The sequence below is a fragment of the Physella acuta genome, unplaced genomic scaffold (genome assembly GCF_028476545.2).
Source record: "Physella acuta isolate Inbredline_101_S28 unplaced genomic scaffold, ASM2847654v3 ptg000102l, whole genome shotgun sequence".
NCBI classification, from domain to species: Eukaryota; Metazoa; Mollusca; class Gastropoda; family Physidae; genus Physella; species Physella acuta.
This window is the reverse complement of record NW_026731622.1, coordinates 627,285-645,468: the sequence shown is the minus strand read 5'-3', so window position 1 is coordinate 645,468 and position 18,184 is coordinate 627,285. Positions and strand designations below refer to the sequence as shown.

The 18,184-nt window shown below is 30.6% G+C and overlaps 1 protein-coding gene across 1 annotated transcript; it reads right to left on the bottom strand.

Moving 5' to 3' along the window:
- Positions 1-224: 224 nt before the first annotated feature.
- LOC131931074 (uncharacterized) lies at positions 225-17,475 on the bottom strand. The gene is made up of 40 exons (XM_059287770.1): positions 17,406-17,475; positions 16,956-17,225; positions 16,729-16,851; positions 16,489-16,536; positions 15,225-15,412; positions 14,817-14,885; positions 14,485-14,617; positions 14,004-14,272; positions 13,599-13,875; positions 13,398-13,510; positions 13,118-13,241; positions 12,862-13,008; positions 12,085-12,282; positions 11,704-11,952; positions 10,872-11,088; positions 10,515-10,684; positions 9,971-10,132; positions 9,615-9,737; positions 9,377-9,502; positions 8,905-9,027; positions 8,415-8,537; positions 7,657-7,902; positions 7,406-7,540; positions 7,071-7,196; positions 6,579-6,701; positions 5,940-6,071; positions 5,682-5,792; positions 5,425-5,565; positions 5,202-5,327; positions 4,811-4,933; positions 4,581-4,706; positions 4,213-4,335; positions 3,455-3,712; positions 2,992-3,104; positions 2,683-2,744; positions 2,075-2,238; positions 1,357-1,447; positions 1,139-1,152; positions 606-780; positions 225-267 (listed from the first exon to the last, which is right to left on the bottom strand). Exons 1-40 carry the CDS (start codon positions 17,473-17,475, stop codon positions 225-227), a joined length of 5,754 nt encoding a protein of 1,917 aa, XP_059143753.1.
- Positions 17,476-18,184: the final 709 nt, after the last annotated feature.

The window sequence follows — 18,184 nt, the reverse complement described above, 5'->3', positions numbered from 1 at the left end:
AAAAGTACTAATAATATTGCGCACTATTATGCGCTTTTTTTATTTGCGTTCACTTGGTGTGCAATTAATTTGTCTACGAGATTTTATTCTATTTTTAAAACTTTAAGTATTTAAAATGGATTAAAAATCATGTCTATAGCCCGAGTTTCCATCCCCTGTTATTTTATATAAGAATATTCGAGAAAGTTTAGGGGAGATCACTCCCGGTTTATTTGTTTATAAGATCAATCAGAATTAGTCTTGGTTGAAGCAGATGCTGGTGGATACCTGTTCACAATTGTAATAAATTAAATTAGTTATATTAGATAAAAATTTAATAAGACAGTTCTGTATTTTTCAAAACTATATTTCTTTTAAATTTTAGCTTTCTATGTTTAAATAGAATAATTTATGTATGTTATTTTCTATTATTCTTATTCTTATATTATTCTTATTATTTTACATTATTCTTTATTATAATATGTAAAAATGTAGTTGTATATAATTAGGTTATAATTTAAATAAATTTGTACTGTATTTAGATATATTAATGGTTATGTTACCAAAACATAGTTTCACATTTAAACAACTTAACCAAACACAATATCAGACTTAATTCCACTCACTCATTGGATATATCATGATACATCAGGTCAGACCTCAGAGATTCCTTTTTGTTTATCACTATTCTGCCTGATTTCAACCTTCGGGTGTATCTACAAACTAAAAGTCCTAAAACAACACACAACACAGCAAACAGAGCTAAGCCAATAGCTAATCCGAGGATTAGTTTAGTATAATCTGTAAACAATAACAAAAGAAAATAGATTAGGTTATAGCAGGGTAAGTGGAAACATAAAGTTTTAATCTAGATGTAGCCTACATTTTTGGTCCTATAATTATTTAAAGAAATCTCCCTTTTTTAAACATAGTTTTACAGATTATAAAACACCTTACCTCACTTTAAAAAAAATATTACTTTAAATATTAACCTTACAAAAGTTATTTTGTAAATTTAGTTGGACTGTAGGTACTATAGTATTTTGTTCTTAACTTTAGCACAGTCATCTTACATCTAAAATGACAATTAAAGTTGAAGAAATTAATTTTTATGATAAGTGAATAGCCCATCTGAGTTAACTAATAGTCAGACAGTTACCTTCAGCTGTAGATCTGAAACAAAGAGAAAAATGTAAATGATTCATTTGATTGTGAAAGTTTGTTATTAAAAGAAAAATTACATGAAGCCCTTTTTAAACAACATTTATAGTCTGTCAGTATAAAAATAGCAAAATACACCAAGTCCACACAAACCAGCTCCAAATAAATTATTCAATTCATTACAGGAAATAAGATTTTTAACATGAAAAATCTTACCTACAAACTGCTTCATTGTTCTCTATTGAACATTCTTCATTTTGTTTACAAGGTTTTACTTTGTCTCTTGTTTCACATGTTAAGATTGGCACTGTAGGTAAAAAGATTATTCTGTTGTAGGAAATCTTTAATACACACATGACTAAATGTATAAGACGGGTAGGCCAAGAATGCATTGGAAGTGATCTATCCAAAAGGATTTATAACCAATAAACTCAGGATTTCAAAGGGAACAAAGAAGGAAGGTATAATAAAAAAAGAGATTCAATAATTGAAAAATAAAATAATTATCTACCCTGTCTAGCATTCATAGACAATTTTAATATTGCAAATCCATCTGATTACAATATTCATATATCACACTTTTATCCTGAGAAAGACAATTTTGTGTTTTTACTCATTGTGCTGACTACCTTATTTATTATGCTGAGTCATTAAACTAAGGTAGAAATATTTAGGTGTAAGTAATTTTCTTTTATAACTTGACCATAACAATTTTATAAAACTTTGTAGTTATCTATATACCAACAAGTATAATGAGAGCAAGCTTTTAGAATGAAATTATGTTGATTAAACATAATAAGATGCATTTTTAATACAATTTTCTTAGGTATAAATTAATCAATAGCCCCTGTCTTGATGAAACAAGATTTTTGGAGAAAAAATAACATATAATTAGTTTTTGAAAAAGCAATTAAAAATATTCTTAAAAACTGACCAGGAATGTTGTCAATAGTTGAATGAAGTAGATAAATTATCTCGCCATTAATAGTGATGCCATACTCCATGACAGACTGTAGGGCTGTTTCAAGCCAAAAACCTGGGATATTGTCTTCAGGTCTTAACAATTTTACATCAGCATCAACAATTAAGCTGCCTCTTCTGTGTGGTAGATTAATAAAAAAAACCAATTGACTATTATGTAAAATAGGTAAACTATTAGGAGGGATAGAACTAGAAACAGTTCCCCAAAGTAATTGAAAAAGAATAAAGCACTGGAAGGGGTACATCCTCCATATGAATCCAGATGACATGACAGGAATGGCACCAAACTGGACACATCAAGAAAAAAAAAAGCAGGGAAGGCCAAGGGTGTCATGAAGCAGTTGAGAGAGAGGCAGGACTGTCTTGAGGAACTGCCAGGGAAATGGTTGTTGGCGTTCTATGGTGGCCCCGTGTGTATCGGACACAATAAGGAAAAAAAAATGATTATGTAAAATAGAATATTTTATTTTTGAGAAAAATTCAAACTCCATAAAAAGTATAAATATTTAAAACATAGAATAGACAAATGATAGAAACAATATTAAGCCACATAATACTAACCTCAAGCTGGTCACATTAAAGTAAAATACAACAGAACTGCCCTGTTCTAAAATATTCAGCATCTATAAAATTAAAGTAACAATACATTTTAAAAACATGCTTGAGTACAAAATCTGTAGGCTTATTTGACAAATGTTTGCTTTTCTGACTGTTAAAAATATTTTTTGATTTGGCTAGTTCATAAAGACATGGTAATATAATTTACTGTTAAAAGCAGCACAAATGATAACCGATGTGCAAAGTTAATTTAATTGCAAAATTTAATCTTTACAGTCAAAAATTTACAAAAAATGATTTTAATATATTTACTTCAGTTTCAACATTATCTTTTAGTTTTTTGTAGTCATCTGAGTTTTTGTCTTGAAGATCTACATTGGTCACATCATATTTGAAAGTCATGGTCACTTCATGCTTTATAATTTCTGTCACATTTAAAACAATTGTTCAAATTTTATTTTATGTGTTTTATAATATTATTAACATAGATTAGTGTCAGAAATTACTATATGCCTGATGAACAAGTAATAATTGAAGTTTAAACCTTAAAAATTAATTAGTGCAATTAGAAATCTTATTAAATTTTAGTCTGAAAAAATGAGTATAGCGTGTTTATTTAGGAAATGAGGTGAAACGTTTATTTTTATTACTGGTACATCATTTAGTACTTTTCCTCCACAGTTTTTAAAATTTAGAAGCTTTATTTTTGCATTTATCTCTTCTTCTTAAAACACAAGCATGACAAAAATAACCATGGACTGGAAATTGTTTGTACCTTGGCAAGAGGTCTGATTATTGTCGACATAGCCATCATCACAAGAACAAACATGGTCTCCTGGTGTGTTGATACAATGTGAGTTCTCATGGCAGACACCAGAGAATTCACACTCATCAATGTCTTCTTCACACCTGCTGCCATTCCACCCACTCTTACACTGGCAGTCGCCAGATTTTTTATCACAAAATCGGGTGTTAGATGTGACACAGTTGCATGTGTTGGTGCACCCTATCCCCCAAGTGCCCTCATTACATGCTGTGAAATAAAGTAATAAACTTTGTCTTGAAAAATTAAGTTTGCCATTCAATTAACATTATTTTAACTTAGATAAATTAAAGATGACATTATGCGTGTGGCAAGTAAAATAAATATCTTTATAACCACTGAACAACTGGATGATTAACAGAATTCACTTAATTAATTGAGCCTACTTAATTCAATAAATGTAGACTGCCATAAAAAAGATGTGGTAATACTGGCAAAATTGCCTCTAAACCAGTCGAATGTTTAAATATGTATGCCTAACTTTTGCTTAACTGAGTAATTAGGAAAGTAGTAGCATCATAATTTCATAATTCCTTGCAGAGATCTACTTCAGAACAATATTTTTACATACAAATAAATACTTTTACAGAACAAATTATAGAAATATATCAAAAACATCATAACAATAATTCAATAGATATTTTGATGCTTATTGTTTTCAATGTAGTTCAGTGGTTAAAAATGTTTTGTTGAAAATTTCAATGACTGACCTCTACATGTGAGTCCATCTTGATGAATGAAAAAACCAGATAGACAGGAACATATGTAGCTTCCATTTGTGTTGATACAAGTCTGCTCACATCTGGATAATCCTAGGTCACACTCATTTATATCTGTAAGACAAAATAGTGTTTAAAAAAATTAATAACTAACAACCAATTTTCATCTTAAACAAATAATTACATACGGTAACCAAGTTAATTTGTTTTACATCTATAACATTTAACACAATCTAGAAATTTATTTATTACATTTGATTGAAGGCCTATTTCAAAGTATTGAAATGTGAAGGCAAAAGTTTTGTTGAATAACAATTTTAAAAATAATAAAAGATTTAAAACAAATAAAGTGATCCTACCTTTGCACTCCTGTGTTGCTGTATCAAATGTGTACCCAGCATAACATGAACAGGTAAACCCTCCTTCTATATTGGTACACACCTGACTACAATTGTTGGTTGACATCATCTCACATTCATTCACGTCTGGACAGAAAAGTAATCAAGTCACCTAAGTATAACTGTACTAGCACAACCAAAATATAATCAAAACTGAGGGGTTATTTTTTTTTTAAATTTTAAGTTCTGACCTTTACATGTGAGTCCATCTTGCTGGAGGTACAGACCAGATAGACAGGAACATCTGTAGCTTCCTTCTGTGTTGATACAAGTCTGTTCACACTGGGATATTTTTTGGTCACACTCATTTTTGTCTGTAAGACAAAATAGTATTTATAAAAATTTAGTTTGGGAAATCAATTTCCATCTTAGACCAATATTTACTTCTTAGCATTCAATAGTTTACCAGGTAAAGATATTTTATATCTATAAAAAATTAATCAAATCCATTAATTTATTAGCCTGCCTTTGGTTCCAGGACTAATTCTAAGAATAAAAATAATAAAAATTATGAATACAATTATTATATTTAAAAACATCATATAGATTATAAAAGATTTGAAACAAATAAAGTAATTCTACCTTTGCACACCTGTGTTGCTGTATCATATGTGTACCCAGCATAACATGAACAGGTAAACCCTCCTTCTATATTGGTACACACCTGACTACAATTGTTGGTTGACACCATCTCACATTCATTCATGTCTGAATGGAGAAATAATATATTCAGCCTTACTTAAATTAAAATCATCAACTTAAATTATTTTTATCAAATATAATCTTGTTGAAAAACTTAAGTTACCTTGACAATTTCCATCTGTTCTGATGTAGCCATTTTGACACTCACAGGTCGCTGATCCAGGCAGATTAACACATTTTTCTTTAGCTTCACAAGTTAAATTTCCACTGCTACATTCATCAATGTCAACAGTGCAGTATTTTCCTATCAGAAAGAGTTATTTTAATTTGGTGATAGAAAATAGAAGTATTAAATACCATTAGAAATTGATTTGGTAATTAAATTAAAGAGTAATAACAAAATTTAAACTTGTGCCCTACCTGTGTACCCCTGTTTACAGACACAACCAACTTTTGCATCACAGTGATCTGTCCCTGACCCACAGCGACAAGACTGAGAACATTGAATGCCCCAGGTTTCTCCACTACAGGCTAAAAATGTAAACATTTTGCAATGGAAAATTTTTTTTTTAAATTTTTATGCTTAGTTATTATAAATCACACTCTTTCACTATAGGCCAACTTGTTAAAAAAATTAGCACCAAATGCCTACTAATACATTGGAATGTTTATCCTCACCAATACAAGAGCGGCCATCATTGTCCAGCTTGAATCCTGCCTGGCAAGAACATGTGTAGCTGCCATTAGTGTTTACACATCCATCTTTGTTTGAACAGTGGTTGTATTCATCTGACTCACATTCATTGATGTCTGAGAAATAACATAGTTTTACCACATAGCAATAAAAGGAATTGATTTTTAATTAGGCTATATCAAGTTGATTTTAAATAATAGCAGGAATCAATATGAGTTCAAAAGCCTATTTAAGGATATTAATTGTAAAAAAGTATAAGATAGTCATTTTAGGATAATAATAAAAAATAAGGCAAATTCTATATTCAGCTAGAACTCACACTAGTAGATAGCCGTATTTCACTATTTCTACTTTCTATTAGGTTGTAGTTATAGTTATTAATAGAAAGACAAAAGTACAAGTGAGATTTGTGGTTCTTAAACTATTAGCTACATTCTTTAAATATTACCAATTATTGTTTATAACTTTTTAAAACTTCCTATATGGAAAGTAGTAAAGTGATTTAGCATTTAACATCTTTTAAGTGCTAAATCCCTTTTAAGTAATTTATTAAAACAAAGACACTAAAATAACATGAATGGTCATGTAGCAATGTATCTTGAATCTATAATTTATGTCCTTACCTTCACAATTATCTGGTCCAGTAAGTCTGTATCCTCTAGGACAGTAGCAGAAAGGTTTGTTATCTACATCCACAGCACAGCCATAGCTACAGTTTAGGTGAAATTCTTGACATGGGTCTCTCACTAAGATATTGATAACATTCACACATTTTAAAAAGTTATACAATTAGTACAATAATAGTTATAAATTTACTTTAAATACCACAAGGTATGCTTTGAAACAAATAGATTAGACTGACTACATTACTTAGCTGCTTTTTGTATATTATTGTCCATTCATGTTACCTTATCCTTGTTAAAAACAAAAACCCTAAAATACATTTTGAATAATAAAATTGTAAGATAAAGAAAATGCAATATAAATTGTTGTCACATAAACATCTTTCATTTAGACTACTTGTGAACCCAATGTTATGAGAAAAGGCTAATTATAATAAGGACAGCATAAAAATTATATGATGATAAAAACTATGTAGTCAGATAGCTATTTACCTTTTATACATGACAAGCGGTCATCTGCCAATGTGTAGCCTTGTTGACATAAACAATTATAAGACCCAGGTTTGTTTTCACACACCTGTTCACATTCATCAGCTTTGGTCAAACATTCATCAATATCTGAAACAATAGAGGGCATGTGACATTGCTCATACACTCAACAACATTTGAAACAGTAGAGGTCATGTGACATTGATGAAACACTCATCAATATCTGAAAATGAACCAACTAAAATAAGTAGACTATTGATAGATATTAAAGTTGATTATGTTTAAATTTTTTGAGCAATAAAAGATTCAGTAATATTAAGTTCAAGAAAATAATATACCTTGACAAATTGCTAGAGAATTTCTGGCAAATCCTTTCTTGCACTCGCATCTGTAACTACCAACTGTATTGACACAAACCTCCAGCACTTTGTCACAAGTTTTGTTTACAAAAATGTCTTTACATTCATCAATGTCTGGGATTAAAAAACAAAAGGTTTCAGCATGCGGGAGCTATATTTCAAATTTTATTTTTTGTTTTTAATGTTGGTTCTTATAAGTTATGAAAAGACGTATCAAAGTGAGTTACTACCTGTACAGATTCCATTAGTTAACCTGTAGCCCTCAGCACAGACACAGGTGTATGAGCCAATTCTGTTTTTACAGACAAAACCAGCTGGACATGGGTTGGACTGGTCACACTCATCAACATCCAGCTCACAGTGGTCACCTGTCCACTCTTTGTCACAGACACAACCTCTGACAGGGTCACATGACCCATGGCCACTACACTGGCAGATTTGGGCACAGTTCGGTCCATAGTATGGTCTTTCACAGGCTAAATGAAGGGATTGTTTAATACATAAATTTATATTATATTATAATACTAAGCAATATATATATATATATATATATATATATATATATAATTGATTTCATTCATTGCTGTTTACTCCAAGCCAAATTGCTAAAAGATAAATAAAAGAATATGAAGCCTGAATTTCATGTTTGTTTGAAGATTTAGTAAGGTAGCATTTTTTCCTAAAGAAACCATGTAGAAATTATTAAATTTTCTATTTAAATATTCAATTTGCTTTAGATATAATAATAATAGTAAGAACAGTGGTAAACATAAAATAAAATAGTTTTTTCACATATTCAATAAAATTGTAAAAGTATTAAATGCTTCCTTGTAAATTTGTTGTAACTCTTTAAAATGATTTTTAAACATTGATGTGAAAATTAAAATTACTGATTTCTATTCAGGATATGTTTTTGGAGAAAAGAAGTAAAAAACAAACAAAAACAAACAACAGCTTATTAATAAAATAAAAACAACAATTTACAGACCCTGACATGAGATTCCATCAACTGCCAGCTTGTAACCAGTATAACAAGAGCATTCATATGTGCCATTAAGATTTTCACAAATCTGGCTACATGGCTTGTTACCATATTCACACTCATTAATATCTGTTGATATATATATATATATAATATGCTTGGTCAAATAATTTGGGTAGTTAATTTTACACACCAACTCTTTCCTTCTGGTCCATCACACATTTTCACAGTGTCAGAAGCGCCTCTTTAAATAATATCATATTTTGCTAATTTGCAATTTTTATTTTTAATAACACATAAAATGACAAAAAAAAAATGTAGTGATTCAATTTGAAAAATCCATAACAACCATGACAGACAGATGATATAAAGTTAGCATGCACACATAAGTTTGGGTCTAGATGTAAAAAAATAAAACCCAGTTAATTTTTAAAAGAAATTCTTTTTCCAGCAATGAACCTATTGAATGCAGACGTCCGGTTTGTAGTTTACTTACCTTTACAAGCTCTCTCATCTTTAGGATCAGGTTCAAACCCCAGTCTACAGCTGCAGTTGACCTGATCATTGTTGACATAACAAATTTGTTCACACTCGTAGCATTTACTTATTAAAGACATATCTGGTAACAAATTAGATTTTTATATTAGATATTTAAAAAAAACTCATTCTCATAGAAACTCAATAGCGAATACTACATTATAATTACAAACTATAGTAAGTTGATAATGGTAGAAATGTCTTTTCACTATTGCTTTACATTTTGCCTTCGTAGGCCTTGTTTTACCCGTATTAAAGCAATACAGATATATTTATAAAACCTGAAAAAATGGGTTATCAGCTTTCATTGGTTAAAATAGCCATATTTTGCTTAAATTATAGAATGTATTCTAAATCAATTTTTAATAAACTACTGCCTTCAAATTAACCCACCAACAAGCGAGTTAGACATAAAATTGTTTTGTAACTACCTATAGTACAAGTGAGACCATTGCTGTCTAAGGTGTATCCAGTCTGACATGAACAAGTGTAGTTGCCAGCTGTGTTGGTACAAATCTGTTGACATTTGGATGATCTCTCCTCACATTCATTGATGTCTAGGGGGATTTAAAAATGTTTTACAGTTATGTTAATGTTAAAATTGTATTGCTATGTTTACTTTAACCTATTCATGTTTTTATAGAGGGTATGTAAAATTCTTGTCTTCACCTGTGCAAGTTTTCTTGTCTCCAGTATCCAGCCTGTAACCAGGTCTACATGAGCACATGTAAGAGCCTTCAGTGTTTGTACAGGTTTGGCTGCACATGCTTTCATCACTGCACTCATTTACATCTGTTTTATATGCAAATTAAAGGAGAAGAAAGTTTACTATTAATACTTTAAATTATTCAACAGACTATGTAAGAAATGTAATGTAAAAATGTTAACTAAATTAATATAAATCTCTACTTTTCTATTTAAAAGATTCCAAATTAAAAAAATAAATACTAATGCATTATTAAATTTAAAAAAAAAAAGCTATTGCCTTAAAATTTCCTTTCAGGTAATTTTATATATATTCTCACCTATGCATGTCCGTTCATAATCAACAAAACCAGAAGGACAGTTTCCACAAACATAACCAACTGAGTTATTTCCCTGCTCAGCAGCAGTTAGATCTGTGCAGTTCTGTCCCTTGGAGCAAGGTTTTATTGCACAAGCATCAAGCTCTGATTCACATTCAACTCCTGAATGAAAAATAATTTTCATCATTCAAAGTTAATTTAAAAAAATAGCATACAGTTGTAATAATTTTGTTATTCTAAAAAAAAAAAAATGACAATATATATTTATGTAGTAAATTATGTCTCCATAATGTAGGTAAAACATTCCCAATAAGAACTAAAACAATATATGAAACATATATTTTGTGTATACAATCCTATGAGACCAAACAAATAAGGTTAAAATACCTGTTTTACAAAACTATTGCACCACAATTTTTGTAACAGTTAAATACAGCAGTGCAGGTTAATTAATTTTACTATGCCAAACATTAATCAGGACAGAAAGTAATAATATAATTTATTAAATAGTAGTATGAAATCGTTATTAAGCATGAATATCTACCTGTATAAGCAGGATGACATGTACAGGCAAAGATCTGGAACATTCCATTAAAAATTTCCTCCCTTGTTCTATTTATATCACAAACACCATGAACACTACAGAGTGGGCAAACACTAACTGGGATGTACAACAGTGGAGAGTAGGCTCCCTTGGAGTCTTTCACACGAACTCTAAATAGTTAAATAGATAATCATGCAGTGGACAGTATTCGAAATAATAATCTAGATCTAGATTTTCCATATACAATTCTTTTAATGGAATGTATATTGAAAAATAATATAATTAAACTTCCACATATTCTATACAGTGTAGAGGAAGTCTACACCAAAACAAAAGTAAGGACTATAAGCAACTAACTGTATCACGACAGGCATTGTGACATCTGGCGTGTAGGTGATAACCCCATTCTTATCGACCTTCACATTTGTAATATTTCCGCTCAGCTCAAATGTGACGTCATCGCCATCCACATCCTCTGCTAGAACTTGTAAAGTTGATTCTATCCCATGCTTTACATTCCATCTGCTGCCGTTGTTCAGGTTTTCTTCAAGGTCTATTGTTGGAGGGTTGTTTTCTAACAACAAAAGAAATATGACCAGTTCATACATATAAAAAAAAAAGCTTCAGCTTGTTCAAAATATTACAATAAGTATTACAATATTAAATTTCACTATGTACTGATTATGTAACTGTACAGTAGGGCCTATATATATATATATATATATATATATATATATATATATATATATATATATATATGCCTATGTATACGTATATATATCAGTTTAAAAGATAGTGTGGTCAGCCCAGCCGCCTTTACTTTCCCTAACGTGAGTTAGGTACCCATCAGAGTTGGGTGGACTCACGGGTTAGCAGTCCAGCTCTCTACCGCTAGACCACTCCGTCCCATATATATATATATATATATATATATATATATATATATATATATATATATATATATATATATATATATATATATATATATATATATATATATATATATATATATATATATATATATATATATATATTACGAGAATTAAAACTTTAAACTTAACTCATAACTTTATAGTGATGTCATATACCAATATTGATTTGTTTTTATACCTTGTATTTAGAACAAAAAAAAAAGAAACATATTTGTTTATTTAAAAAAATGGTAATTTATAGTCAAGGAGTTGCTTACCAAAACTTTGAACGATGACAACCATCTCATCGACTGTGGATTTAGTGGCAGCAGCAAATCTCTTGTCCCCAGTCACCAAATAATCAAAGATACACGGGTCGTTTTTACTGCCACAGATTTCAACAGCTTTGGCCACTTCTGTCTCATTAGCTTCATCTCTAAACCAGGGCACGTGATCTGGGTGCTGGTAGTCTGATAGAGTTTTGCCTTGCTCGAATTTATAAACACAGTTGGAGGAATTCATTAGCCCTGGAAATGTACAAGGTAATGATTTTGAAATGTTTCTACGTGCAGCAAATCTGTTAACACTAAACACATTTTTAGTTAATCATTTTTCACAATATACATTTAAGAAAATTATTTCCTTTAATAATTAATTACATTGTTTAGCAAACTGGTAATAAATTTCCCTTTCACTTAAGTTTGATGGAAGAACTTGTCCATCAGGCAGGATGAACTCATCTGTCTTGATACCATTAAAGTTTCCCAGCAAACCTCGAGTTTTGTTTTGGAGTTCCTTAGAGACTTCAAACATAATCTCCAGACTTTTCACAGCAACATTCACTTCAATGCTGACACCTAAATATATAATTAAAGCAATACGTGTTTTAAATGTTGCATATTTTCAAAAAATTAAACAGAAAGTTTTGGAGAAAGAACACGTCATGTATACGAACACACACGAGTTCAAAATGTACATTGATTGATTATAGAAAAAACCTTTTATGATAATGTTGTTATACATTAAATATTGATAGTTTACGTCCCTAATGCATTGACATAATTTTATGCTCTTACTGTGGCTAATGTACTACAGAGTGTGACAATCCTGTATGAAGAGACTTTTAACGGAACATGAAAACACATATAACACTGACTGTAAGATACTGAGGATATGTGCTACATGCATTTCCAACAACAGTCTACAAATGATTAGAGCATGATTAGAACAGTAACATATTTACAATCTTTGCCAATATTCTGATATGGCAAATAGTTTAGCTCTGAAACATTAGAGTTCACAACGAACACCCTTTCCACAAATCTACCAAATAACTTGTGTTTTGAGATCTTTTAGCGCCAGTAAGCTTTTATTTGGTTTTATATTTATGTTAAATAATACTAGACCTACTATAGAAAAAACAATAAAAAAACAACCTGAGGCAAAACTGGCCACCGCTATAGTTTTATTGTTTCTGTATTCCCTGATGACACTGAGTGAGTTAGTGGACACAATAACATCTGAGTCAACGTTCTTGTAGAAATCATTTGTGATATCGATACCATTGACCCACAGCAACATGGCTGGAAAAGTATTAAACTATTAGTCATTATTACACTAAAATAAAAAAAGTTTAAACATATAATTAAATATATAGAATGCAATTAGTACATTTATAATATAATAACTAACATGTATTTGATGCCGACAGCTCAATTTGAAAGTGTGTATCATTAGACTCCTTAGCCGCGAAACCTGTAAAAGATGTTGCATTGGTCAGTGTACCCGAGCTGCTTTCAGCCTGGGATGTCTTGGCCTGAAGTAAAGAACAAAACTGATAGTTAGGTCGTAAGATGTAATGAAACATAAGTTAAATAAGTCAAAACTTTAAAAAAGTAAAGAAAATGCATTAGTTATGATTATTAAAATATGTTTTTTTAAAAATCTAAATATTAAAATTTCCTTAACCTACCTGTAAATTAAACTGTTTGTCCAGTGTCTCAATCATGGTAAAAATACCCAGTCCATTCATAGCATAAGTGACACTATCCAATGTTGTAATGTGAGGGTCTCCTAATGCAGAAGCTAGAACCGCGTTTTTTTTTTAAATTAGTGATTATTAATTATATAATGAAAATAATAACAAATAACTAAAGTTAAACGTATTACCAACCTGGCACAAATTCAACAAAATTTGAACATCCCATATCCGGAAAAATCTGGTAAAACTGGTCGCAAAGTTTGACTTGACTAGAGTCTACACAACACCATTGGTGTGCTTGTATATTTTCTAGAGCCTGAAAGTTATCGAAGTATCCCATTTGCCAAGGGTCATTAACCAAAACATGTCCTGAGTCTGGCGATGCTGGGATATAAGAAGCTTCCAGCCATGATTGTTGCCAGTCTCTCCAATTGTCATTGGCTGGTTTTGTCCAATGGTAACAACACAGCTATTTAGAACCATTTTGAAAATTGGAAAACATAAAAAGTAAATTAATATTTAAAAAAAATCATCTTAATTTAAAATTGAAAAAAGATTTGAATTTTTTTTTCTTCTACAACTAAATAAGATGTTCACCATATTCCTTTTGTTCCCCTGCAACAACCTGAGCTTAGCCAGACTGCTGATGGCGTAGCAGTAAACATCTTGTTTCTCCCCACGTCTCTCATAGAGCTGCCACTGACGCCCAAGTCTCTCCAGTGTACAGGGACACTTGTACAGCTGACGTTTCTCAACCTCGTACACAGGGTCAGTCAGCAGGTCAGCGTGTTGACACAGATATTTCTCACACATCTGGTCTGGCCCAGATACCTTACCCACTTCAAAACTTATGACACCATTCAAACCTAAAAAAATACGTAAAAAAGATATAACAAATTAAACTAAGAAATAACCACACATTTATGGAGCTATTTAAATCATAGAAATAAAACTTATGACGATATTCAGAACTATGATGTCTATATATATACTTAAAACAATTACTTATATAACATTGTGGTAAAATAGATTCACAATTATATAGTATACATTATATTATAATTTTAAAAAAAATTACCTGTATTTCCAGGTACTTTATCCAAGTTACCAACTAGAGGCGTGTCCAGGTCATTTAGTGATTTTATATTTTTACCCACAATTCCAATAGCTACAGGTCTTCCTGGTACATAATCCCAAAACATTTTTCCTTGCTGGTATATAAAAGTGACATAGGTAGACTTCTCATCTGTTAAAAATATTTATGTTAATGACCGTAATGAACTCTATTATATATAAAATATATAATAGTAAGCATATGTAAAAAAAATACTAGGAGTAATTTAGTATGAAGAAAAGGTAAGAACAGAAAACTATAAAAATTCTAAAACATCTTTTACCCGATAAAATTACTTGTCCTTGTTTATTTATTGTTTCCCATCCACTGCCAACAATGGCTTGAAAAGTGTTTAATTCGGAATCCTGAAATAAGTAGGGGATAAATAATGTAACAATCATTGGAAAAATATCAATGGCCAACATATATAAACTTACGACATATTTTCAAAAATACCAATATCTTTTATGTTATGATAAAGAGACATTTTATCAAAATAAAATGTTTTAAATTTTATTTTTATTTGTACTTTTGTAAGAAAGACTACAAATATTATAGTCTATAGAAATAAAAGATCTTTACTTTTACCAAACTTTCGTATTCTTTAATTATATAAAACATTTGACATTACAAAAATAATACTGTGTTTTTCAATAGATAAAACAAGTGTAAAAATAATTAAATAATTGAACTCAGCAGTTTACTTTGACAGAACTTGAGGGCGGTTGAACATTCTCCCATGTGACAATCATAACTGTATCTAATTCAATCCCAGAAAGGTCATGAAACTTTGCAATGTCTTCTTTCGCTCTCTTTGTTACATTGCTAAACTCTGGTGAGCTATGACTGGCTGTTTTGCCGCAGTTTTCGTAAAGATGGTAATACACTTTTCCTTAATAGCAGATATATAAAAAAAATGTTTAGTAAATTTATAAAATATCCCACGCGGAAAACATATCATTGCATAATATGTGCCGGTGAATATTGCTTTATTCCCTTTACTCTAAAGGTTGTAGCCTAAATGAAATAAAATGATTTGTTGTAATCGAGGTTATTTCATATGATTTTATCTAAGTTTTGGATCAAAACATAGAAATAATTTTTTAAAAATTTCCATAATTTGGCAAAGAAAATCCACCTTTATCTTTATTGTCTAAAATATGAAACCTAATAGAAATAAATTAGTTATAACAAAAATACAAACTAGCCTGATTAAAATCTTTATAACCCTGTATTCAACAGCTAAAGCCTAATGTATTTAAAAAAAATTATTATTACAGTCGAGTCACTACCAAACCTTTTAAAGGATTCATGCCAGTCCAAAAAGGAGCTATAATGTTCATTCGCATTTGGTGGACCAAATTTAGGTCTGATAGTCCACTTAGTTCAGTTGTTTGTTGACCAAAGCTGATCACACCATTAGAGAAAACCTTCGGGAAAAATGTTAAATATATTGGCAGTGCAAATACAGTAAACTGAGGCATATACAGCAACATTCTCTATTTGGTTCTTACTTTAGTGAAACTAATTTATTTAAAAAATAAAATTCAGATCTTAATAACACTACTTAGAAATTTAGATTCTACTTTTAAGAGAATATGGCTTAATGTTTTAAAAATTGTAACAGTAACTTACATTAGCTCCAAACGTATACTTCTCTTCAAACGGTACTCCACGAGAAAACATTATAGGCTGGCTAACAGAATATCCCCTAAACATTATAATGTTATTTAAAACGTCGTCTTGAGCTCTTACACCGTAAGGATAGAAAGGAACCGAAAAAGACATAACAATTCTATCATATTAAAAAGAAATATTTAAAAGAAATAGAACAACATTGTGCTTAGTAAAGCACCAATTAATTTTCGGATACATTTTACTGAAAGTCAACATAAGACTATTTAAAGAGTATTGAAAAATTAACTACACTATTCCATAATTATAATTTTATACTCCATTAAAAATTACCAAACAATATAGAGTTGCAAAGTGATAAAAATATAGTTTCCTCAATCTCTTTAAGGAGACATAAAAATATAATATAAAAACTAAGCTTATAAGTTAAACACGATAAACAAATTAATTAATAGAGACATGTGTAATTTTAACTTTACTTAAGTTAAAATTCCGTACAAATTGCCATCCATTGGTAAAAATGCGCTAAAATATGTTTAAAAAAAATGTAAAGAGAATAAATGATAGCCATACCAACACATGCAAGCTGTGTCTCAGTCTCAAGCACCAGTCCTTCAGGACAAACACATTTCTCTACACCAGGACGTACAACATAGCAAGTATGGGAACATTGTTTGAAGACACATTCAGAACTTGCTAAAAGATTATAATGTCTTGTTGTTAAATAATTAAATATCTATTTAATATACGCAACTCTTACTACATCAAGCTGTTATGATTAAAATTGTGTTGTGACTTACCATCGCATGTTTTGGTTGTAGAGTTGTACACATATCCCAGGTGACAGTCACACCTGTAGCTGCCCAGCAGGTTGACACAGTCCGAGTTGTCTGGACACACCTTGTTGTTGGTACCCAGACATTCATTGACGTCAACAGAACAATCCCTCATGGTCCAGCCAGGCTTACAGATACACTCGCCATTGGTGTTGTCACAGAACTGGCTGTTTTCTCTCACACATTTACAGTTGGTGTCGCATGAGGTCACGCCGTATGTAAAACTGCGACAACCTTGGGAAGAGTAATATATACACACTTACGCACATATAGCTTGCTTATTTAATTTTGGAGGGGGGCGGGGCAGGTTATGGTTGGGGATTTTTTAAAAACTAGGTCTATTCTTTTGATGGAGATTGGAAAATACGTCGCTTGAGCTGATCAATATGCTTTTATCAAAAATATTCAACTTACTGTGCGAAATATATGTTGCTCTAAAACCAGGTCTCTGGTTATTCGCATTAGATCTGAATGTTATGAACATGTTGTTGCCTAGAGTTCGTATAGCACTGGGGACATCTGAATTTCTGCAATACTTCCCAATTTGTCTTTCATTCGTGCGTACACCGTCAAAAACTTCTATGTAATCAGATTCACATTTATGACTAGTTTCCAAGTCAAGTCTTGTGAACCTGTAAAAAGATAAGGTAAATGATATTGCTAAGTGGACAGATATGAAGTATGGACTAATTTGTAATTTGTTCATAGCTTATTTTTAAGTTAGTTTTAGGATTAGTAGTGAGTTGGATTTTTGTTTTTGGTAAATACTGTGGCTAATTTATACATATATTTAAGGATGTACACTTTTGGGAAGTATGTTTTTTGTTATTGTGTAGGTAATGAGCACAACTTTGTTAAAGCTATATTTTGATTGATTCTCTTTCAATGAAAAACACTTTGCAAATGGCAAATTAATAAAAATTAATTAAAAATAAATAAATGAAAAACACGGAAACTCCATGATAATTTAAATGTGTCAAGGAGGTTATTAATTAACATTTAAAATACCTCTTAGTTTCAAATGTATTAGACCAACCTATCTTTTTATCTGACTGCACATATTTTCTTCGAGCAAAAATAATAAACGAAAAGCTTAATATTTAATATTTTTTTTATGGACGCATGTATGTTATATTATATCGGTAGCCACAAACACTAATTAAAATAAAGACATTAAGAGACATCTGAAGATC

What these genes read in the sequence shown, in the direction of transcription:
- LOC131931074 (XM_059287770.1), bottom strand. Translation starts at nt 17,475, where the DNA reads ATGTTCATAACATTCAGATCTAATGCGAATAACCAGAGACCTGGTTTT. An exon ending in GCTGTCGGCATCAAATACAT is followed by an intron (nt 13,009 to 13,117) that starts GTTAGTTATTAT and finishes ATACTTTTCCAG; the next exon opens with CCATGTTGCTGTGGGTCAAT. An exon ending in TTATGAACGGACATGCATAG is followed by an intron (nt 9,738 to 9,970) that starts GTGAGAATATAT and finishes CATATAAAACAG; the next exon opens with ATGTAAATGAGTGCAGTGAT.